Raw genomic sequence first — 25,932 nt, 5'->3', positions numbered from 1 at the left:
AGTCAAAGCAAAGTCTTACACAACCTGTTTGATCTCATATGTTTACAATTTTCATATATGAAAAATACCTTGGCAACATAGTTAATAGGCATAAAAGTGCCTCTCTGCAATCTGTGATATCCCTAAGTCAATTTAGCCCAATACCTTTAATGAAGTATTGGGGTTGAGACATCTAGAAATACAGAAAGTCAACTGACATTGAACCCCAAATCATGCTTTCAAGCTTGTCTCCTCAATGTTCCTCATTATATTCATGCACAATAGATATTACATAGTAAAATACACACACAGGGTATACCTAGAAATACCACTTCAAAGTGGCTCAGGTCAAGCAAGAGGACTAAAAACCCCCAGGTGAATTTGCAAGGGTATATTATTAATTACCCCAGTTGGAATTTAGCCAGTCAAGCCTGACATCTAAATTTCATGCCAAGTCTCCAGCAGAGCTAGGTGAAACTTTAGAGGTAAAAACTTATTAGAAGTGGTATCTACAAGTGAAATACATCCAGTGTTTCTTCAAGTAGCTCTGGGTGACTTCAGCGTCTTCATTTCATGATTTGCCAGATCTTTTCCCTCTCCATGTAGAAACTGATCCAGCTAAATTTAATAACAAAACTTTAACTCAGTTTTTAAAAATGATTTATCTTTAAGGAGGAAAAACAGTTGGACTAATAAGTAATGCAAACAGATGTATTTCTACATAGTTCTTCAGGCAAAAAACATAAGTTTCACTCAGATACTGGCCCAGCGCCATTCCAAACCCTAGTAATGATTAAAACAAAAAAACAGTGCCTGAATTTTACATGTCAACTTAAGAAGTCAATGGAAGAATGACCTGCCTGGCTATGCTTTCATAAGACACATGTGAGCACCAACTCCTTCCCAAGGTCCATGCTGTTGTTTGCTGCAGAAAGTCAGAACTGCATAAGTAAATGCCGTACATTGGACACTGGAAAACACCTTTTCAAGCTTTCCACCTCAAACTACAACATACAAAATTGCAAGAATTCAATTTTAACATGCTGAAATCAAACCTTGACTGTATACACACCTACCTCCACATCAACACACGTGATAGCAACAAACCCCAATAATCCAAATACCATCCTTGTTAACCATTTCAGATCTTTAGGAACATATGGCTAATGTATACTCACTATATATAGTTATCATCCATACATACTCACAGAAGTCAACTACTGACACAGAGTACAGGATGTCCATTCTTAACAGTGCCATAAGAATATTTTGAATGATTATAGGTATGAGTATTTGCTTGAGGAATAATTTATAACAATAAATAAAAGTATAAAAGCTAGAGTTTCATGATGGTTACAACACTTAAAACTGACAAACTCCAGATTATCTTCATGACCTCTTCTGCTCATCCTGCAGAATTTCTAAGATCAATTGTATCTGGCATATAAAAAGTTAAGAGTATTTTAGAAAATTTAATATTCTATCAGCCTTTACATTCTAGGAACCTGTATTTGTTCTCCCAAATCTTGCACAGCTGTTTTAGACACACAAAATGACCCAAAGCAGGTTTTCTGAAATCAAAAGTCTTAAAGCAGCCTTTTGATGAAGTTTCTGAAGAGTTCCTCCCCACAAATGAAATCAAATAACAGAGGAGAATGCGGGCACAGACAGAGATCAGTAGGTAGAGCTGGCGAGACAGGTAACTCCATACTGTAGCCAGAATATATCACTCAACCTGCTAAAATAGACATACACAAAGGTAAATGTACACTGAGAAGGTTCTTGGAGCTCTTTTTCTGAAGACAGCTGCAAACACATACCCATTAGCATTACTGATTGAGGAAAAGTTTCATTTATTTCTAGTAGCAGCTAAGCAACCTTTGACCACTAAGACCTGACAACTTTAATTAGTTTTAGCTTAAAATGGAACCAAACTTGGCTTTGGCATCTCTCCAAATAATTTTCTCCCAGACTGCTCTCTGTTGTTAGTGGAGCATTACAGTATAATTACTGTAATCTCTTCATAGGCATGTTCCATTTGCTAACTTTCCTAGGAAATTTACAACTTTAACATATAGTTCAAAAATAATACTACAAAAATGTATTTCTCACATGAGCCAAGCAAAAACTTAACAAGAAGTATTCATCCCTCTCTGGCCTGACAAGAGAATTTGTACTTTTCCAAAGTCAGTGTGCCAAGCCTGCGTTCATCTCATTCCATTAAGACACCAGACAGAATAGCTCCATGCACTGTATGAACAGTGAAGCTGCTAAACCTGTTTGTAGGGTTGTTGGGGTTTTTTCAGGTTCAGCTTCTATCATTCCAGACAAGAAAAAGACCATCTGGCACACATTCCAGACATATTAGAAGCTGTAACTATTTCCAGATTAAATAATGTTATCATGTTGCCATAAAACACTAATACCACTTAAAGATTCTGCCTGTCTGATTTGGCCACTTCATCTACATGCTTAACAGAGAGAGAAAATAGCTGGACAACCTATCTATGCACAAAATCAAAGTTATCAGAGGGGGAAGGAAAGGGGACCCCTTCAGTGGAGTATTTTTAACTCTGTGTCCTAATCCACCCTCATATTTCCCGAAGTTTTCTATTAAATTGTCCAACATGGCCTGCCTTTTGCAGAATGAGTTATCACATTGAGACTGGAGCACTCAACAGCACATGCAGCTGTGAGTAAATATGAGGAAGGCTGCCTTGACAGCAACCTGATGTTAATAACTACTGGTAATAGTGTTGTGTATATGGGGATACCCTTGTGTTAGAGTGCCTTCCACTAGAGCATTAAACAGTTTGTTTCATTCTTTGCATAATGCTTAACTTCAGAATCAATGTAACAGTGCTTTTTCTTAGGAGGCTCTTAGTTTCAACACACCAAAATACACATTTACTTACATGTAAGTCAGGGTCATCCTCCTAATTCAGATGGAAGGCGATGGTCCTTTGCTTCTCTATGAAGCTTCACAACTTTAGTCCTACCCCTATGAAAACTGCTCCCTACACAGCTGAGATTTTCATTCTCACAGCAGAAACTCACAGCATGCCTGTAGAGGGGAATTGTCAACAGTGATCTTCGTCCAAAAAGAAGAGAAGACATTATGGATTTCCCACTGTATTTCAGAGTGCAATTTTCATCAGAGGGTGAAATTAATTAAAATAAGATGGGACAGGAGAAGTAATAAAAAAATCCTCTAATTACATTTCTACAGTTTGGGATTTGTCCCTGAGCTACACATCCAGCCTGCCTCAGCCTACACCAAAAATATGAGAAGAATTCAACTGGGCAAAGTTTTCCTGACCAAGCATAAGAGCACTGAATGTCAAAAAAAATAACTACTTTCAATTTGCACATCTCTATCAAATAATAACTTGCAGGAACACGGAGAACAGACCACATTTATTCTAAAAACGCACAACTAAGGCTTTCTGATAAAAGAAAATGAATACATTTCCAAGCACTGGAAACACCATGTGCTTTCTGCCATACACAGCCCCTTGCAGCAAGTCTGCATTTTCATCCCCGCAAAGCTAAAAAGCCCAACCCTATAAACATTACTACACAGCACCTACAAACAGTTTAATTAAACACTGCTGATACCAACTCTTCATAAGCCACCTGCATGGCAACCTCGCATGGACTCCTTATTCGGCAAAATAAAGGCAGCCGTAGGGACGTTCTACTAATGCTTAACAACACGATGCCCTCCTGGGGCACCCAGGTACCAGGCTAACAAGCCACCAGGTCATTCACTGGCAGGGAAGCAGGGTGTAACACAAAGGGAATAGCAGGGGAATTCGCTCAAGTTGCCCAGGCGACAGCAAAGCAACATGATGAAATATTCCCTGTCGCCCAGCAGCAGGGAAAGCACAGCTCAGGCCTCGCAGGTCTGGGCCCGCAGCACACTCTAGTGACCTGATATCTCCACAAGAAAAGCTGAATAAATTCAGTGCTGTGCTGACCACAAAAAACAACCCAAAACCCAAAGAGCAGTGATTTGAACTCTGCCTGCACACACAGAAGTGCATTTGGTACACCTCATAGCACTGCTTCGAGTCAGGGCTACGTGTTTGAAAAACTAATAATCATTCTGGAGTGTAACTTTCACACTATTAAGAGCATCATTTGCTTGCTAGAAGGCAAAGGACAGACCAGCGTTGGTTTGGGACTACCAACCTTTTGCTCTCAACATAACGGGAAGGCAACTGGGGTTATTCTCCAGCTTGACACTTTAGCTCAGATTTAAACATTGATAGCTAATAATTTAGGAGCTGTGGCTTTGCATGTGGTCTCTCACCGGCTGAGAACTTGTGTGCAGCAAATAGCATTATATCTGCATAGATAAGCAGAACCCATCAAACACACCAGATTCAAGAGGTCTTCACACACCATGGCACGTTCTTGCACAGTTTCTAAGTTACAAGTAGTCTTGCACTATAAAACATAACTGGCAATCAGCAGCTTTAACAGGTGGCTCGGTTACTGTAAGAAACAATCCATTTGCAATACCAAAAATAACTAAAGCCACAGGCTACTTCTCTCCCTCTCCTTATGCAAGACTTTCACAATTACCTTACACACATCATCAACAAATACCATTTACATACAGTCACAAACTCAATTGCTTCACTAAGGTTGTAAGGTGAAAGACATTCCACTGAATGGCTGACTAGGACATCTTCATGCACTTGCCCAAGACAGTATTGGGTTGACAGTTTCCAGGGGAAGAGCTCAAGGGCAGAGACAGACCCCACTCATTCAGAGTAAGGTGTTAATGGGTTTTATGGCTGAGAAACTTCTGGACTGCTGTATAATTACAGCCCTAACCCACAGCACCCTGCTCAGGTGACTCTCTCCCACTCACATCTAAATAGTCTCTCATCTTCTCCTAAATTAAAAGCATATCCTAGAGCCTTACTGATCAAGCCTTAAGCACCATCTCCATCATTAATATTTGGGTCCATGGAGTTGCAAGATAAGCTTCAATAATTCAGACGCATCAAATCGCTACCAATTTCTCCTGCACGTGCCCACCTGCATTTCAGTGCCATCTTCCTTCTGCCACTAATGTTCAGCGCTTGGGTTTCATCTCTCCCCTTTCTCTGCTTTCCTCTGTGTTTGCTATGCCTTTGTTTCTCATTTTCTTGCTTTATTTTTTTCCAAATGTGTTCAAAAGAAGCTTTTCAATCATTCTGCCATGTCTGTAATTGTTCCTGGTCTTAGCACAAACATGAATCACTGGTAAACTCAAAGTCACATAGACATTACACGCAAACACATAGTTTCTGATATTCTGCTCATATAAAGACTCTGCAGAACAGTTACTACTGCACCTGGGCACATAGAAGTGCATTTGGTACACCTCATAGCACTGCTGCAGGCAGGAATATGTATTTTAAAAAACTAATAATCATTCTGGAGAGTTTAAGTTTCAGACTGTTAAGAACATCATGACTACAGCAAGTACTTACAATGGATCATTGTACTTACTAATGAACAAAGCCTGTTGAAACACTAAACTACATGATTATTGCTTAATTTCTAGATGTGGATACACCTCATTGCCTCTCTGTACAGGCTACACTTTGAAGTTGAAATAATGAACTACAGTGATTAGAGAGCAGCTTTTAAAGGGAACAAAACTTAGTGCCTTTTTATTAAATACCACAGGGGGAAGAAAAAAAAGAAAGCTTCTATGAGAAATAGCCCTTTAACACATCATTTTTCAAGATTTGTGTGTGTCCTTTAATTATGTGTGAACAATTCTACCAAAGTGAACCTGACTGTGCCTAAACTAGAATTTAAGAACTTGAACAGCTTTTTTCAGGTTCAAGGCTTAAATCTATCCAGACCCTACTGCCTTATTTAAGAAACAGTATTTTCATATAATTTGCAAGCCATTGGATATGATGCAGGTATTAAGGTTCAGAAGAATAATGTGTCAGTACCAAGAAGAGTCACCCACGCTCTCCAAAAACAAAATGTTTCAGACAAAAGGGAAGAAAGATGCTTTGGAAGTACCAGATTCAGATTTCTGATACTTCAGATGAAATGGTTCACATAACTTGAGAATGGAAATCCTACAGCTATTACCATTAGCTTCTCCCACTGAGGATTTCAGAAGTCAGCCACTATATGTATCAGTATACAAAAAAAAATCCATATAGAAATAAACAATCTCTTCAAAGCACATCTTTCTTTCCATTCCTCCTTCCATCAGCTCTCTTCACACATGGATACATGTACATGGAAAGAAATTCAATTATGATATTCTGTAGGAAAAGAAAAAAGCATTTAAAAGATTAAAAGATTATTTCACTGAAAGAAACCATTGTAATACAAAATCAGTACTGCCATATGCACACCACTGAAGCTGTATTAATACCTTTACCTCTACCTTGCTATGAATTAAGCCCACTGAGGGATACCTGGACCAGTTGGTATAAAAGTTAAAAGCCTGGGGCTGTTCAGCAACCTATTTTGCTTCCAGCTATATGTACACTTTCTTTCTTACCTAATTCACAGATTCATTACATGCTCTCACAAGAGGTATATTGCAAGGGAACGGAATTCGGAATCATAACTTAAAACTCCCGAGTCTCTCTAATTATGTAGGATTTATCTTCAGTATTTGTACAATGCCAAGCAGCCTGCTCATGGTGCAGACTATTTACTTTGCTAGTCTGGAGGAAACACTTAAAGTGCAGCTAAATTTAAAAATAATAAAAATACAGAAAGTGCAAATATACACATATATTACATATTGCAGTATAGGCACTGAGAATGGAAAGTATTATGCTAAAAGGGCATAAACATCACCTAGAAAGATTGCATTTGGCCACGGAAATATAAAGAATAATCCCAGAATCCAGTTAGAGGCCATGCAGGGCAAGAGACTGCCCAAATTGCATGGATTCAAAGTGCCTGACTCTCTTCCTAAAGGCCTAAAGCTCAAGGCCATGTTGCCCTCCCCATAAGCAGGTCCTTAGGTAGAGCTCCAGGCTCCCCAGCTCACAGCTGGTCCTTCCCTGCTGTAATGCTTTACCAGTTTCTGCATCAAACTCAATGCATGTTTGCCTTGATTCCTCCTCCCTTAAACAAAAGGAAAATAAATTAAGTAAGAAGTCCAGTAACAGTAGCAATACCATTGATAAATCTGATCCACATTCCAAGGCAAGAACAGGTAATGATATGCTTCAGTTTTCTATTTGATCAAAGCAGAAGAAAAAGCTTTTTGCTCCCCATCTTGGCTGAAAAGGGAACATGTCCTAGCTTAGCTCCATCATGCCTGCACCAGCAAATTGACTTAATTGTCAGCAGGGGATTACAAAATACGAAGTGACTTCAGCAGTGCTCAGGGGAGACTCCCCAGGCATGGTGTCTATAGCAAAGACACAGAGGAGCCATCCATCTCACTCACCCCCAGGCAAAGCACAGCAGCCTCGGATCTCTAAAAGAGGCGGACAAGAAACAACAACAAAACTCAGCTTTGCAGGATGATTTAGCACTGGCCCAAATAAGAAGTGGTTTTAAACACATCAGTACAGCTTCCCTGACTTCTGGTGCTCATGGCTGCTGAAATCAAAGGTACAAGGTTGTGATTTGAAACACCCAATTGTAGTTATAAGGCTACATCAGATTAGAGCTTATAGGGTCTTCCTAAAGAGAAAGGGCAACACTGTATCCCTCTCTCACATCCTACTCCCCAAGAAGGATAAGGGTGGAGAGGGTAGAAAGGGAAGCTACAGTCAACACTAGCTGCTCTGCTGGGTGCTAGCACTAGGGGATGGGAGCAGAAATACTGCTCAGCTATACTTTATAACTCAAAGCCTTTTTTGAGTCTGATGATGCCAGCATGAACAAAGAAAAGCCAGATGTAACTCAACCGCAGGACATGGGCACTACGAAAGAAGTAGGGAACCAAAACCTTCCACTGTGTCTCTGAATATATCATAGAGAGAAATACTCCCACCTGAGAACACCTGTGTGCTGTCAGGGGATTCACTTGGAAATTAAGGAACAGGTTCTGTTTTAATCTGATCTATTACTGGTGTTGGGGACTAGTCTGAACCAGAGCTGCAGCCTCTGAAACTGTCAACTTCTGACCTCAGGAGCCCTTCAGCTCTAAACCATACCAAAACACCAAGTTTGGACCTCTTAAGCAGGTTCATTTTCATCTAAAAGGAGATGCAAGGCAGATACATCACTCCTTGTTTTGAAGCAGACCTAACACTGGTCACTCAGCTCTCTGAAATGCTGGGTTTGTCATCTAGTAGTGGAAAAACAAACCAAACCAAATGAAAAGAAACTGTAATTAGCTGGGTCATAGCCAAGGTTAGAACTGCTAGTAGGCAAAGCTCTGCTATAACACAAGGCAAAAATCATCTGCCCTCCAGCACTTGGAGATGCCTTCATCCAAGGAATCAAAGGACAACTCAAAACTGCTGTGTTTGTCCTAGTCCACCCTTCCTCCAGGGCAGATTCGGTTGTTTCTATGTTTGGTAAAGTAATGGCCAAGCTTAAGTGAAAACTGCTGCAGAATCTCTGAAATAAGAGGTTGAGCATAAATTCTCTGTAACTTTTCCCAATATAATTAGTGAACACTACAGGTAAAATGCAGGGTTGTTTGGGTTTTTCCCCTACTATTCTGGAAATCATTATAAGATTGGATTTTAATTTCAGAAGGAATAATACTAGGATTCAGATGGGCAGAAATTCAGAACTACTCAAATACAACTTGGACCACACAACTCAATGTAATCACTTAAGAGTGGATTAAAACCAACAGGATGAAACGTTCAGTTTCTCTGAAATAGGCTATACAACACAAATTCTTAGCAACGTAAGGGAAAATGGGTTGCCAGTTGATATTACCTAGCGTGTCGAGTCACTGAGAAGACTTACATTCCTCTATAACCTGGTTTGATGGAGTTGAAAGCAATACCATCTCTTTCTTCAATAAAAAGTTATTTCACATGACACAAGAGTACACTTCTCCCGAAAAAGCAATATGGTTCACACTTTAAATTTAAAAGCATTTCTAACATGGATTTGCAATGCAAAACATTTTAAATACAAATCAAATATAGCTGTCAGAACAATCTTTTTGAGACAGCCTACAACCAGGCATATTGATATTAACTATTTCTATTTATTACTCTACAGAAACCAACTTTAAAGCATAAAACTAAGGTGCTACAGAGCTGCAGAAACCTACTTAAGTGATTCATGTTGTACACTAGATGAAATTTACTGCACAGTAGATGTGAAAGTGACAAAAGAGAGAAGCAGCAGTAGGCCTAAAGTTTTCTGAATCAGTGTTTTTCCACAGATTTCAACTACTCAAACACAAAAGGCAATAAAACCTTGAGGCTTCAAGGCATTGCTGCTGAAGCCATCTGAGAACAAAGGCCATTACAACATAGCTCCTCCAAGAGCTAAGTCATCTCTTCTCAGGGCAGAAGTTGCGAAGTTCTGAATAACTCCTTTGCAGCCAGGAGGACAGTGTTTGGGATAGGGTACCCCTGAGAAGGAAAGAACAGTACCATCAATGTCCCCTCTTGCCCATATGAGCATATTGTGCAAGTGACAATCCAAGAAGGAGATACTAAGATGAAACTTGAATGCTCTTGTCATATCCGAGAGACGTATGTGAGCAGCTCATCACCCCGCTGGTGTGAGGAAAGCACAGGGCTCTGCAGCATCTTCAGTGCTATAATTAAAAACAATTCCCACATACATCCAAACAACACAGCATGTTTCAGAAACCACTCTGAGCAACAGCATATAAACATACAAGTGTCTATTACTTGCACATGATGCAAACAACACTTGCCATTGTGATGGGATTAACAAGCAAAACCTGCTTTCGCAAGCTTCCACTCTGCTTTGATGTGTAGTTAGCTGCCATTACCAGTTTTTACGACTGTGACAGCAGGTCACACAAAGAGGTTTGAAGCCCAGGTTTTTAAATCCAAACCACATCCTTAACATCAATTTTTATGGAAGATACATTCCAAATTTATAAAGAAAGCAAGTTCTGGATTTGCAGTAGAAATGTTTTCCTTTTGTCAGAGAAGTCAGGTTTTAACAACCATAGGTCAAACCAAAATTTGAACTGCATTTCACAGACCATAATTATTTATATAACAAGTAATTGAAAGATTTTCAAATTACTAACATTTGTGAAAAGCTTCCCCAAAATCTGCACCAAATGGCAACAGTGTAGGCAAATCAGAAACCATAATAAAGGGTGGAAGACACTCATCTTCTACTCAACACCCAGGAGAATTAAGCAAAGCAGTGCCTCCTGCCAAAGGAGAAGAGGAGACAGACAGGGTTAGCCAGACTGCTACACAACAGCTTTTTTGAACATCAACTCTCATTACCACCCTGGTGAGTAGGTATCCTGCTTTCAGTGTCTGTAAGTTAGAGTAGATAAACCTAAAGCTTACTTGCTCCCATCAAAGTAGACCTTCCCTTAGTCAATACTTAACTATGTATATCTAACAGGATTACGTTACACGTAATTCTAATACTATCTATATATAATTAAAATACCAATTCCCACATTAACCTGACTAAAGTCCTTACATTGACTTAGATCATGTGGAGCCGATACCTGTACCAACTCCGAACAATCTAATCCACCCCAATGTGTTTATAGTTACAACAAAGACAGGAAACAGCAAACATATACCCAAACACAGAACTGAAAGGGGGCAACTTCAACACAACACTGATAACCTCAGCCTACGGCTGACCACCTGCTGCCAAGATTTTGTAGGTTTGGAGACAGAGGAGACTTCAAAGAAGTCTTCTCTTTTGTGTCCTAACACACTGCAATTAGTAGAAGCTTGACTGATTTGGGGCTTTTTTATATGTAAAAGATTGAAAACCCCCCACCATATTACATGCCCATCTTGACTGAACACACACTGTTGCAACTATCGGCTTAAAAAACCCACAATCCTTTCAATAATCCCTCACAAGTACTGATTAAAAGTGGATTTAATATTATGAAACGAAGCATAATTGTTCAAGACGACCTTGAGTAGCTTCTTACACCACACTGCTCCATCAGTGCACCCAAGATGACAGTTGCATTGTCAAATGTATGATGAGACAGGCTGATAGCAAGGTCCTTCCTAAATATTTTCCTCTGTGAAGTAAAACAGATGCTCACAGTTCTTCCAAACCATGTCTGTCTCCTGTTCTGTTTGAAACACACACTAGACATACATAATGAAATGGAGTAGACATTTAATAAGTACGAGCTGTATCGATGGCCTATCATCCAACAAGCAGCCCTAGAATACATGCATTTTCTTTCCTCTGTTTAAGTCATTACTGATTTTATGTCCAAGAAAATTAAGGCATATAAGCAAAAAGTGGTTTCACGATAACAGTGACGCTATTGCCACCTGCTGTCAGAAAGCGTTCATGGCATCCCACACCACCTTGCACTTCCCAACCGCAGGAAGACTTCAGAAATACAGCTTTTCAGGGGTTTTGCCCATATGTTGCTATTTTTCTGTAGAAAGGACACACAAGAAAGGTCCAGGGTAACTATGGCATTAACGATCAATATACACAGTAGTTTGATAGTGAGCAAAGTCTACGTTACAGTGCTGGAATACAGGGAAAGTTCTACCAACAGAGGCAATGATTTTAAGTTACCACCCCCTCAAACCACAAAGGATATAATAAAGCTAAAAAAGACGACGATGCAGTGAAAGGCATGACATTTCACATTGCTACTCGTTCCCTTAATTACTGAACACTGCTAGTACCCAGATCCTCGGCAGAGCCCACACAGCTCCAAGTGCCCTGCTTGCAACACACAAGAGTCCCAGGTTTTAGAGACAGAATGTGTTAAGTTCTAGTGGCCAAATACAAACCTGACAAGCAAAGTGATCAAGTGAAAGCACAAACACTACCATGAGTTACTTCTAAACCTGACAAGTCTCAAATTATACAAGTAGCTTCCTCTACTCCTACCCATTCTTTCTCTACACCAGAGTCAGTTACATGAAATTTTTTATTCAGCATTCATAAAGCTCCAATGCTGAATACCAGATTGTTAAATAAATCCACATTCTATAGACCATCAGGTTAGATTAGGCTACTGGGAAGTCTACCTTGCCTGTTTTATGTTAGATTCTCAAAAGATTAACAGACTATGCTGAGCCTAGTCAGAGGAGATAGCTAACTTCATGCCAGGGTATTTTATAGAATCACGGAATAGTTTAGGTTGGAAGGGACCTTAAGATCATCTAGTTCCAATCCCCTACCATTGGCAGGGACACCTTCCACCAGACCAGGTTGCTCAAAACACTGCCCAACTTGGCCTTGAACAGTGCCAACAGCAAGGCAGCCACAGCTACTCTGGACAACCTATTTTAGATACTAGATACTTAGGTATCCTGCACCCTCATTCTACTCAGAATTCTGTGCCAGCATGGAATAACATGAAAAGTCAAATAGCATTGCCCTGAACCTCAGCTTGCTGCAGGTCAGGTGTCTGAGTCTACAATCTGTTAGGTTTAAGGAACTTTTTGAGTGCAATGTTCCAATGGAAAATGTATTTTCTTCTCTATTGCCATTTTTTTTAATAGGCTTCTCAGTAAGTCATTGAACACTTACATCCCACTGCTTGAAATCATTACTTGATTATCAGTAATATGAAGTGCCTATCTGTTTGCATACCTAGCCATACAGCAGGCTGATCAGCGAAGCCTTCCTTGTAGGCATGCAAGGTTTAGGTCTTCCTCCCATCACCTGAGACTCTCTGCTCACAGGCGCTACACATGATTCATCAGGATAACACCTAGGATTGTGTCTGAGGCACAGACCCACCAAGAATTCATCTCTGTTAGCTGAAGCACCCAGCTATGAGTACACTGCTGGAATATACTGGCATAGTGAAAACATTTTCCCCCAAATTCCCCTTTCCCAAAGCACACCATACCTATGAAAAAAGTCCATTCCTGACATGCATGCGCAGCACTGCAAATCCTTCCTTTCTCTGTTCTTAAGTTCTGAGTTACACTAATTGTATCTGGGATGTTTTCAAAGTATACTATGACTATACTTGCTGCTGCATACTTCTGCATTAGTCTTCTCAATCTTGAGCTTTTGTCACATAACCCACCTAAATTAAACAGCACATCTGCTTAATTTAATACAGAGAAGCTGTACTTCTCTTTGTTTTCATCCTCTTAACTGCTATCACTTCACCCAGATTTTTTGTCATCCAAATGATTATCACACTACATGAACTACATTGAAATCAGGCCAAAACTAGAGCAGAAGTTCAACCATGCCTATATTCACCAGCCACACTTAAAATATTTTCCAAAGAAAGCAGAAATAAACTCACTCACAGATGTTGTGATTGCGAATGACCCATTCCCTCAACTATTAACTTTGACTTTTCTGATGAATAAGTAAGGACTACATATAAATTAGCCTGGGGCTTTATGCACAAGTGTAATTGTACCAACTGTAAATTAACTTGAGGAACCTTTGATTAACACCACAGTCTGCTCACACTAAAGATGAAAACCAAATTAGCAACAATTCGTTAGCATTATTGGTTCTATTCCTAGAGGAAATTACAACAGTGTAAGTTACATAGGCAGATGCCAGATGACTCTGTGCAAGAGATTAATAGAGAAACTGGAAAGTTGTATCTGCACACAGGAAATAAAACACTTAAAATATGCTTACAAAATATGCTACTGGACATCAAACTCAGTAAGAAGCTCCCAGCACAAGCAACCATTTATGTTTAGTTCAGCTGGGAAAATAAACACAAAACCCCACAAAATCAATGTTAATAAATGCAAACGTCCCATACAAAAACTTATAAGCAGCTTAAGGGCAGACTGTACCTTTTGTTGATTCCACTTTCAATAGTAGGAACATTTGAATTAAGGTACTTATCATTACAGTGAAACAAAGAACTAAAGAACAATTTCAAGTAAGCTACAGAGGAAGACCTACTGGTCACTGTAAAATAAAAAGGGATAAGTTATGTATACACTAGTTCAGGCCCAGCAACTGACTCAAACACCTTCATAACATTCAGACAGGCCACTTCTAAAGTAATTTCTACTTCAGAAGCTACAAGATGAAAGTTTTGTGTGATAAATTAAGTTGCCAAATGAAATGGATTAGCAATCAGTGAAATTGCCTGGTGTCAGATCTGTTCCAGATTAGAATCCATCCTTTTCCCCACCTGTTCATTAAGCACCAAGTTCAAGGCAACTGCAGTGACTGATTGCACATTAACAAGCTGTTTATGTGGAAAGGCATAGTTCAGCCACTATCTATACTTACACACTCGTTTAAGCATAATTCACTGATAATGTATTCAGTTCCCAGTTTCAATACATTGTACTTATACCTTGATGTGTAATTTTGGACTTGAGAGAAATCGGATGTGTCATGAAATTAAACAGACTGTACTTCAAGGTCAAGGCCAGGAAAAGAAGAGCCCAGAAGAACATCTGTTGCTATCTCCAGTTAAGAAAACAGGAGAATGAGATTGCTGTTACACTAAAATACTTAAACAAGTTGTGAAGTCAAAAGCCTGGGGCAAGAAAGGTGTATTTCATCAGTGAAAGTTAACATTTAATATGAAAACAGCTATTTCATCCTCCAAGTCGAATCATGCAGAGACTCCATTTAAAACCAGCCCTGCAGTAAGCAAAGCAAACTGGACATATTTAAAACCAAACATTTCCCAGTTCAATACAGTTCTTGCACTGGGACAGGGAGGTACAGCAGGGCAAACTCTTACAAATGTGTTAAAGACTCAGCTGTAGTTCACCCCCTGCAAACACCCTTGCCTCTGAAGGTAACCACCAAGACATCCTCCCCTCTGTACTGTTGCTCAGCTGGAACATGCCAAGGAATGCAAGAAACCTGTGCAGCCGGTGTTTGCCAAACCAGCATCACCAGCTGATGTGACTCACTGCAGATGTGTGGATGGGCTCCTATGGAGGAAATCTCTTCTGCAACAGTAGGTGGTTCAAACACTGAATTCCAGCATCAGAAGTTAGTAACAAAGGGTCATAAATTCTTGACTTATTTTCTTCACTAGCTCTTTTTACTGTTGATCAGAGTAAGAGCTTACTTCACTTGTTTTCTCATATAGAAGAAAATATTCCCTTTAGAAAGTGACAGTCTCTCCACAAATCTGGCAGGATTAGAGATGATTCCAGCACCCCAGTGCAGTTTTAGGGGAGCCACCTAGTTGCTATAACTGTAGCAATCATCTGATTGCTAATTTAGAAGCAACACTATGGGTTACTACTGGAAATATCTATTTGGATGAAACTGATCACCTTCCATTTTCTTGTGGATTAAGGGTTTCCACTATCAGTACCATACTTCTGTACTGATATCCAATATTTTTCAAAGTGAAGAAGAATAACATTTCTTCTTGTGTTCTGCAAGCCATCCTACTCCCCCAATCAAATAAGGATAATCTTTTGTTCCCCCCACATAATCACTTCCCCTAGATCTTGCTCCTAGTAAAAACTCACAACACATTAGTACATTCTTAAACTTAGAACTGAGCCAGTAAGATTTACTAACAGAGAAGCAAATGAATACCCAAGGTCAGTAGTGATGAACTGCTGCTTAAGGTACACCAGATATACAGACCTATATCTCACCCATTCTGAAAATGCAACTCCTTGATCTATCTCAGGTTCAAAAGCTGCTGCATATGATGTCACATTTCCCTCCTATATTTATTAAAAATGCAGAGGCAATTAGCTATGTGCGGCTTAGCTGATGCTCTAAGTATTGCACAATTTATTTTTCAAACCTTGCTGTGACTTTTACTATTTATTTCTGTACTTGGGATTGGCAAATGTATGTAGAAAACATACCCGAAGAAGCCTAAAAGTGAGCAGAATGAATACCATGAATGATGGACAATGCTTTCTTCAAATAGGCTCTGAAACCTTCAGTCAGGACCAGTGTTAATACATCGGCCCCACCAAGCCATGAGACCATCGTGTCATACTGCCCAGATTTAAATCAGCAGAGGCAGCAGACAAACAAACTCAAAGGGAATTAATAGTTTTTGAGTCACAACTTGGAACATTCATGATTGACTTTGGACTGCTGCTACATTAACCACGAGCAGAAAGACTCACTCCCTAAACCACATCACACCTCAGAGAAAGCAATTCAACAACATTAAGATAGAGGGAGCAGGCAAAGCAGTAGGATGGGTATTACAGCTTGTGGCTTTAGCATTCCGATATTATGTCCAGTATTATCTGAAACTATTTTTCCTCATATAGCTCATTTGCTGCACAGAAATGCCTTCTATTCGGAAATGCCTGCACTACAAATACAACTTGTGTTAAGAGTTGAAAGGAGCAGAGGGATTAAATAACCCCATCTCCCCCTCCTCAACTCAAAAAAAAACCCCAAGCTCAACTCCTAGGAGTTACATAGAAGTAGGCTAATAGTGGTTATCTGGCTTCCAGGTACTTGAAGCACTTTTGGCATCAGAATGAAGTGACATCCAGGAATTTTTAATCTGTTCAAAAGGCCAGTTATCATCGATTTATGAAGTACATGCCTCAAGGAGAACCTGTTCACATTCTCAGAGTGTAACACCAAAGGAGAGAAAAAGAAAATAGGATTAAAAGTGGAGATTTTTATACAAATTTTACCTGAATCCTTAAAAAAATGGGGGAAAGAACATTATCCCAACAAGACACCTTAGGGAAGACATCAAGTTAAACTAATAACTGTTTGCAATGCAGTCAGTAGCAAGGAGGTTTTAGGGAAGCATTCTGTAAGGGTAACAGATTTACAGGGACAGATAATTGACACAGATTTCAGCAAAATGGCACATCAGCTCCCTTTCTGCAGCTACCTGCTCCATCACACTGCATCTCAGGTTAACTCTCACTCTCCTCAGAAACTAGAAAAATAGATCCGCATTCTGATCACGTATGATTTCACGGTGGCTGTTCTGACATGGTGGTTTCGACAGTGAACAAAGAAATTTTTATTACCACTGTTTCCATAGTTGTTCTCTTCTAGCATAAAGCACTTGTAAGACATTTTTGGAAAGTAACATTCAGTTTGCCTGTTACAGCCCAGGGAAAAAGGGGAACCTTTTGTATCAGGGCTCAGCAATGATACCTTGGTATTTAGCTGTGTAAGATCACCATTAACAACTCTGTTAACCCAACAAAAGAAGTTAGTTCAGTGATCAATCTAACTGTCTCACTTGCATATGAGAAATTTAATAGGAAACAGAATTCAGAGCTAAGGCAAGCTACTAAATTTAGCAGAAGTGTTTGTATAGTACAGCTCAGAAATAAATTGGGCCATACTCTGAAGAGTCACACTGTTTATCTGGATGCCCAAAGGAGGGCACGACAGTAAAAGTCAGTGCCACAAGCAAGTTACCACACAGTCTCACACCCTGTGTAATCAAGTAAATCTACTGATGTCTTGCTTACCCCTCAGGCAGGCATTCAAAAATATAACTGCCAATATATTTGTATCCAAATCTGGAGACAATCTGAACCACCTGGAATCCTTCCACAGCCCCAGAATTTGCTATACTTTTCCCTTTAATTATAGCATGTTTTTGTTTACAGAAGTCAACGTAAATTAAAACATTGAAATTAAGTATCTTCCTGGGGCTTTAACTTGGATATGACTTGCTCTATGCTAAATTATTTATTACAGGAGATAATTAATGGAATTCCTAAATTCAGAGAGGAAGTCTCAAGAGGGTCTCTTCCTTCCTCCTGCCAGTTGCAAGCCCTGGGTTAGGGTCAGTCATTAACAATCAAGGTAGCCAAAAGGCTTTAAGCACGACAAGAACTTGCACAGATTTACCTCTAAAAAGTCTGTTTCATATTCCATGTTTGATAAGCTGCATTTATTCAACTTACACACACAAACCACAACTAGCTTTTGCTTCCTCTCCTTGAGGCTTGGATAAATTTTAGTCACAGAAGGAAAAACAAAGGAGTTCTTTGCAAAAGCAGAGTGTACAAACATGTTTTGAAATATCATCCAAGAGATGCTACAATTTCACTTAAACTTTGGTCAAAAAAAAACTCAGTGTCTCAGTGCAGCAACTTGAGGTTTTTGCATAATATGGAACTTGAACCAAAATATCTTCCTCCTCCTCCTCATTCAGCTTTCCAGCTATCCCTCAATATGTCTAGAAGGTTTAACTTCAAAAGAGAAACACTGAAACTATGAGCAAATCAAAGGCTTACACTTTAAATTTAACTACTGCACTGACATACAGGTAACATTTCATTTTTAAAGGCAACTAAAGGTTAGCATTTTAATCTAAGGATATAAACAACTCATATAGTTAATGTATTAAGCACTTTAGGAAATATAAGATTACAAAAGAGGAATAGAAGAATCTTAAAAAGCCTCCCATACCCAATGCCCTGACCTAGGACTGCTGCTATATATCAGCCCAATTTAGTGAAGCATCACTGCTCCTTCCAACGAGTAGTTCTACCAACATCTAATCTGAATCTCTCATTCAGCCCAGATCCAACTTCTCTTTAGCCTACTTAGGGAAGACATCAGTAGAAACAACTTCTTTCTTTTTGCCAAAGGTAGATAAATGTCAGTAGCAGTCCAGGATATACGTTTCTGGACACTTCAAGAGAATGGGAGAAATCCCCTCTAAATCAAGAAAAAAAAAAGTATTCCTGTTCTAGAGCTAATCTGCAACTAGTTATGGCCTATATTTCAGGGCAGGCCTATGAACAAAGAACCTAAACATAAATTGAGAGAAGTATGCCAATAATGAGTTACTATGCAGTGATAAAGTAAGGAAGTCAGTGAAAGCACTACTGGGAATGTCACCCTGACAGAATATGGAGGAGGGAAATTAAGGGATTAAAGCTTCAGAGGCCTCAGCATCCCAAGTGAGGAGAGGGTCATGTTACCATGTTTTGCCTGTAATTTAGAAAGGCTTTTGTGCCTCAGTTAACTATAAGATTAAAAATCTTTGCATGGGAATATCACCCTCATTACTTGCTGGAGTGCACAAATGCATTTTGAGATAACTATTCTACCTATACTTCACAAAAGCCACTAGCTTGTCTCCACTCTAAAGTTAGGGAGCCACACAGAGAGAACAACATCAAGCAATCCAAGAGAATCTGTTTACTAACTTCCACACTGTACAAGCCAACATTTCTCTGCTCTTTACAGAAATGAGCCAAGTAGCTCCACGCAAGCATACCGATTTTGGCCCACACCTACACTTTATTCTAGCAGAGAGAAGATAACTGCAGTATGTTTCCTTCCAATAAATTAATAACACCAAAAACTCTTGAAAACAAATCCATGCTCCTAAGAGCTAAGGACAATGCCAGCCAAATACTAGGGAGGAACAAACTTCCATTCTCAAGACACACAGGCTGTATTCTTTCTGGGATGGGGAGTACATGCAAGATTTAGCTGAACTTAAGTGTGAGAGTAAAGATTCCCATAGTCTTTCCCAACCAGACAAATTAGCTTATTATAACCTCATGCAAACACAAGCTAATTGCCAAGTCACACCCCCCTCTTTTTGTCACAAGATGCTACACACAGTTCTTTATGATGTATTCACGGAGACACAGCCACTAAGCAAGAAGAGGTACCAAAACATTCAGAACTCTGCAGGACAAATATGATCTCCCTACAAGATAGCAAATATTCAAACCACATAAAACAAATTCAGTTTTCCTATCACCTAATCCTTAAGGTTTTCACATCACCTAGCCCACAAATGGCTTGATTTATAAAAACACACCAGGATGTACTGCAGTAGTAATCAAATTCAGCCTTCTAAAATATCAAGTGTGAAGTCCGAGCTACTCAAGTCAACAGATGCATAGATCATTATTTTTCCTTTCCATGATATTAAAGTCTCCCAACAATCCTTGTCACAAAAGGTGCACAGGATAAGCAGATACACAATATAGAGAAATGAGACTAAAACCCAGAGTTTTCAACCAATTTCCACAGAACATACCAATTTTATGCAACTTTGAAAAGTTCAAACTTGTAACATGGCATTATAAAGGACATTCATGACATAATCCAAAACATTTAACCACCTACCAGCATTAACGATGGCATCGACCTCAAGCAGTGTAATGTCACCTCTGTAGAGAGAAACTTTCTCACTCAGACTTTTCTTCCCTTGCAGATCTTCTTTGGCAGTTTCACCTACAAACCAAGAAAGCATCAAAAGCAGATTACAAACGTGGCTCAGAGATCGCTATTTACAAGTCCAGAGCAGATCTCAGCAGTTCCCGTTACACTGTGTCTGTCAAACTGCAGCATCCTCCCGTTTCGCCTCGAGAGGGCACCGGTAACCTACAAAGATCCTAGCATTTCCCCCAAAAAAACCACACGACTTGCCTTGTATTTGTTCCCAAATAAGAGCTACTATCAAGCACCAATTCCTTACCAACATACTATTAGATTAAAAAAACTGATTGTGCATACACATTTTTGAAGCTAGATCCAATACTTTTCTTCTAAGATAAACCTGCTACTGAAGCAGCAATTCATCCAACACAGAATTATTCCAAATGTGTAACACCACATAGGAACTCCACCTGCCAACAGCCCTGGCAGCAGCTAGAGTGCAGAGAAGAAAAGCCTGAATGAAAACACCAGCACGTTTAACTTGGAGCTTTGCCACCTTACACAAATCAACTAGACCAGGTCAAAACAGGGTGTGAGAGAGAAGACACAACATAAATCAGCTGTCAAAAGATTACTGAACAATAGGTCCCTTATTCCAGTAAACTCTTAATTTTTGCATCACCAATTCACTTTATTTGCATCATACTCAATATATGTAACAGTTTGATTACCTCAAACACATACCTGCCAAAAGCTTGATCTAGTCATGCATTGTGACATTTCCACTTAAAGAACTAACGAGAGCAGGAAAAATTACTTCATTGAATTTTAGATTACGTTTTTAAACTCATTCTTTCTGACAGAAACCAAATGACTCAAGAGGTTCAAGTTCATATATTGGCCAGAAATAAGACTAAATTGCTAAAGTGACAGGTTAAGTGGGAAACAGTTCCAATCTTGAAGTAAAATATATTTTCCAAGTAAAAAAAAAAACACCTCAAGGGCAGACAGAGTGAGAAGGTAGAAGCAGTACAAACGTGCCTCTTTAGTTTTTATATCAAACTTCACTTTAATCAATCTCCACCTGTTTTAGTATACCTGATCAGATCTGTTAGCATCATATGCACCTATAAGCAGAAATAAGAACATTCATTTTGGATCTTGCTCTTCTGACTTCAGCACCAACGACTGCTATCAGAAACCATCACTTATCTCAGTCACTCCAAAATAACCAGCCTCGCTCTATTCTACTGTAGATTAGCTACCACATGCCTCATGCAAAACCCATACCACCTCCATCAAGACAGATGTTGTCACTGTGAGATAAGGTCGCTTTGTATTCAAGTGTGTGTATTGAGGGGTTTAATTCCTCTGCTTGGCTCTGAAAGCAAATATCCCATTGCCACCAGATGGCCCTCGGTGTCTTAACCAAAGCAAAGAACAGCGCTGTGGAAAGGTTCTCACTAGCATAGAACCTTGTGTCACTCTAACCTAAAAGTTATACTGTTCATTCGTTTTTCAACAGAAGATACCACTGTACTTAGTTTCTGAGTTGTATTAAAATAAAAATCAGCCTCTGTGACCAATTTACAGACTCTGATTTATTATCTGCTTTCACGCTAACTGCATTCTGCCTGCAAGTAGGACAGTTGCTTTCCCCATCCCTCCCCAGTGAGTATCACAGTGGAACTCTGCCAAATTTAAAGTACATCCAATCATCCTCCCTCTCCACTTCCCACCCAAGTTACTGCAACAATAGTTACATCAAATCAAAACACCAAATTCTCCAGAGTAAAACCAGTTAGTTTTAAATAGAAAGTACAGTTTGGATACTACAGTATTTGTGCCATTTGTGCTAATTCTCATTATCACTACTTTCAGATTCAGCGGGAAAGCAGAGATGTCCCTTACTCCGTTCATCAGCAAGGTCAACACAGAGTGGTCTGAGTTGGAAGAGATCTTAAATATCATCTAGTTCCAGCTCCGCCCCCCCCGCGCCACAGGCAGCAACACCTTCCACTAGAGCAGGTTGCTCCAAGCCCCAACCTGGCCTTGAACACTGCCAGGGATGGGGCAGTCACAGCTTCTCTGGGCACCCTGTGCCAACACCTCAGCACCCTCACGGGGAAGAATTCCTCCCCAATATCTAATTTAAATCCCCCTTCTTTCAAATGAAAACCATTCCAGCTTGTCCTATCCCTACACATCCTTATAAAAAGTCCCTCTCTAGATTTCTTACATGCCACTTAAGGTCATCTAACTCTTTCTGTAGGGAGCCACATCAACACTACCTCATGATTTTCTATCCTCCACAGCCATCACAGAAAGTTTTTCCTCTACTTTTCACTCTTTGCAAGCACTGAATATATTTGAGTGTGGTTCTTCTGAGACTCCTTTCCCACAGAAAAGCATCAGTAAATTCACTGCCTCATGAGAAAACAAAACCAAACCACACAAAGACACCCTACAGTACTCCTATATGATCTACCATGTCCTCTCCAACAAGTCCCTCACCTGTTCTAGGAAGAGCCCTGATGACTGCTGCCTTTAATACAAAATAGCAGTAAGAACACATGCTGCCTTGCACATCTTTAATAGATTACCCTAATTTCTTTCAATAAATGCCTGATGTAACAGAGGAATAGCACTTGCACTTTATTTCATTCTGGTTGTTACAGAAGAATGCTCAATGCTGATGGAAGCCATGGAGAGCCAAGGCTTGCTCATAAAGACACTCAACAAGACTACTAATATGCCAATAATTACAAAAGTAATCCCAATATCATACAAATAGTTGTGGGAGAGACAACTGCTTTTCTTTCACCATCTGTTCGATCTCTGGGGCTGGCAGACAGCATTTCCTAACAAAGTCAAAACTGATACAGAACACCCAACGTCAAAGCAATTTGTGAGTTTTATAGGCTTGGAATTTTTCCCCAAAGTGCATTCTCAGCCTTTCTGACATTTCTCTGACCTAAAGAATTCTCAAACTTTTCTCCTCTGTCTACTTATCATCTTTAATCCATGTCTTACCCACCCCTTCTCTGGGGTGATTTTGACCAGTAGTAGGGACAGAATATCAACAAACATCTGCCAGGAAAACGCAGCAATACACTGCAAAATAGCCAATACAGAACCAAAGCAAAAAAAGAACATTATCTTTAGTACTGCTAACAAGGTTATTGTAGCTCCTATCAAAGTAAAGTCAGTAGTCACTAAATCATCTTTGCACCCACATATGACAGAGCTCATCCTGTTACATCATTCCTCAGAAGTCTGGTGTGTAACCTGTTTTTAAAGAGACAACAGTAGAGACATCAAGTGCTCTACAGCCTCCTCTTTCCCTCTCTGTCCCAGCCTCAGGAATCATAGAATCATAGAATAGTTAGAGTTGGAAAGAACCTTAAGATCATCCAGTTACAACCCCCCTGCCATTGTCAGGGACATCTCACACTAAACCAGATCACCCAAGGCTTCATCCAACCTGGCCTTGAACACTGCCAGGGATGGAGCATTCACAATATATTAAGAGCTCAAAATCTTCACCATAAGCAGTTGATAATTTATGTCCCATCACCATTTGTCCCCCGAGATCCATGCCTTCATCTTCCATCTGTGTCTACACAAGCCAACTTCCTTGAGCTTTTCCTCCTATTACACACCCATCAGGCTTTTAACCATGCTCCCAACATCTGTGAGTCCACAGAGCTACATCTTTAACTACGAAGTTGTTCAGCTGATGCCTTAACACCAAATAGGCAATCCTATCCCTCAGCTTTACTTACAACTCCTTCCAGCTCACACCAAAGGAAAATGACCTTTACAGTTTACAAATGTGCAGAAAAGCACATTAGAATTAGTAACCAAAAACTGTGCTTGGAAAGAACATGTCCAAGTTCTTCAGAACTGACAGGAAAAAGGTCTTCCAGAACAGCTCACTAGAGGGAGCCCCCATAAAGGGCATGAATCTGCTACATTGGTGCGATCAGGAAGGATGGCCCCAACCTAACTTCATTATAACATCAATTCAGCCCAAATCACTGCCAAAACAGCTAGGGTTTTAAAGTCTAGTACACTTTAAAGTATCTTCATTTTTGAAACAAACCTCAGACATCCAGTTACATAAAACCATACAGCAATATCAAAGTATTTGCAGCCTAAGGGTGGAGAAAAGCCTCCAGCTGGAAGAGCTTTTTAAAAACAAGCAAACCACCTTTTCCATTTTAAAACTACTTGGTAATGAGAGTAGAGTACACACAAAGTAGTAAAACCAATTACTAAAGCTCCATAGTATAAAGCAACACCTATGGCAAAGAAAAAGGCTCTTGGCACTCCGTAAGTAAGAGCAGATAAGAGAAAAAAGAATCAAAGAAAGAACAAGTGAAGAGGATTTACGGCACCTAAGCTCACAGGCTTACAGTATTAAAATTAAATTCTGTTTAACCAGTCAGACAACTTCACGGTTTTCTTCATCTAATTCATAAAGACAGGAGCAACCAACTGAATTGCAAGAAACAAAGCTGGAAATGGGAGATTTTCATTATTCAGAGTCAGCTTTAGGATTCACAGTTGAAGGAAGCAAATTAACTCCAAGTTAAATAATAAGCCTGCCCTCTATCTCAACCCAGCTACAACAGCTACTGGTAGAAACACGTATGCCCACAAGGAAGGCTTCGCCAACAGCACTCTCTAACTTGATCTGGAAACAGTGATGAGAAAAGAAACTGAGTAAGAGATATGAGCCCCAACATCAACCCCAACCAAGAGCCAGCCCCTCCACTCCCAGGAGAACACTCAGCAAAGTCTGGACTGGGACACTCGTCCCCTTTCCTTCAGCTGCTGAAAAGACAAGGGAGCTGAGCGAGCTTTAAGAGTGCATCTGACTACACAGAGACGTGCAGCAACCATTCTGCTGCACACCCTGCATGCTCTTCCCCTCAGTGCCTCCTTTGTTTTTACAAGTGTCTTGTACAGATTAAAAATGACACACTATTAGCAATTACAAACCCCACTTACAACACAGCTTTCCATCCCATTTGTTTCTGCATTGGCTTACAGAACGTTAGAAAAGACAGATTGTGAGATCTGTTACATTACGTGCCTGCTTCTACTCCTACTAACCGTGGATGATTGTACAGGAAAAGCAATTGCTTATCTAAATCAAGATAAGCATTACTTCCATATGTTCCATCACCAGGGGGAAGGCATCCACAGATGCACTCTAGTACTTCAGATTTGTAGTACAGATTTGCTCTATCCCTGCTTGGACTTAAACGAGATCAGAACCCAAGCACAAGCAGGAACATCTGTTGCAGACAAATCACTTCCTACCTAGCCAAAAATTCAGCACAACGTTCAAGTCAAAGGCACTTGATGAACACCAACACCTTCTCCCTGGCTGCTGCACACTCCGCCAATACACACTGCTTCAGCTAATTACCAAATGGCATAATTGGATTAGCCAAAGACTATAGCCAAGAACAAAGCCTAAGGCATACAGGCACCACAAGGCTGGGTGGGACTCTAGAGATGGGTCAAATCCAACCTCCTTGCTCAAAGCAGGGTCACCCAAACCAAGTTGCCTAGGACCCTGCCCCAGTTAGATTATGAGTATCTCCAAAGAGACTCCACAACCTCTCTGAGCACACTGTTCCAGTGTCCAGCCACCCTCACAGTATGTTTTCTTATGCTCAGAATTTCTTGTTTTAATTTGTGCCCACTGCCTCTTGTTCAGTCACTATGTACCACTGAGAAGAGTATGGAGCC

The 25,932-nt window shown here is 40.0% G+C and overlaps 1 protein-coding gene across 4 annotated transcripts in view; it reads right to left on the bottom strand.

The window, feature by feature from the left end:
• MACROD2 (mono-ADP ribosylhydrolase 2) overlaps positions 1 to 25,932 on the bottom strand; it is an 882,506-nt gene that overhangs the window by 840,256 nt on the left and 16,318 nt on the right. For all 4 annotated transcript variants that reach the window (XM_031047552.2, XM_031047553.2, XM_031047556.2 and 1 more), the window contains exon 3: positions 20,134 to 20,241. In XM_031047552.2, coding sequence (XP_030903412.2) covers positions 20,134 to 20,241 — 108 coding nt within the window. The remainder of the gene's footprint in view (positions 1 to 20,133; positions 20,242 to 25,932) is intronic.

This window comes from Melopsittacus undulatus, chromosome 3 (genome assembly GCF_012275295.1).
Source record: "Melopsittacus undulatus isolate bMelUnd1 chromosome 3, bMelUnd1.mat.Z, whole genome shotgun sequence".
NCBI lineage: Eukaryota > Metazoa > Chordata > Aves > Psittaciformes > Psittaculidae > Melopsittacus > Melopsittacus undulatus.
The sequence above is the reverse complement of the archived record's forward strand: the minus strand, read 5'-3'. Positions and strand labels throughout refer to the sequence as shown.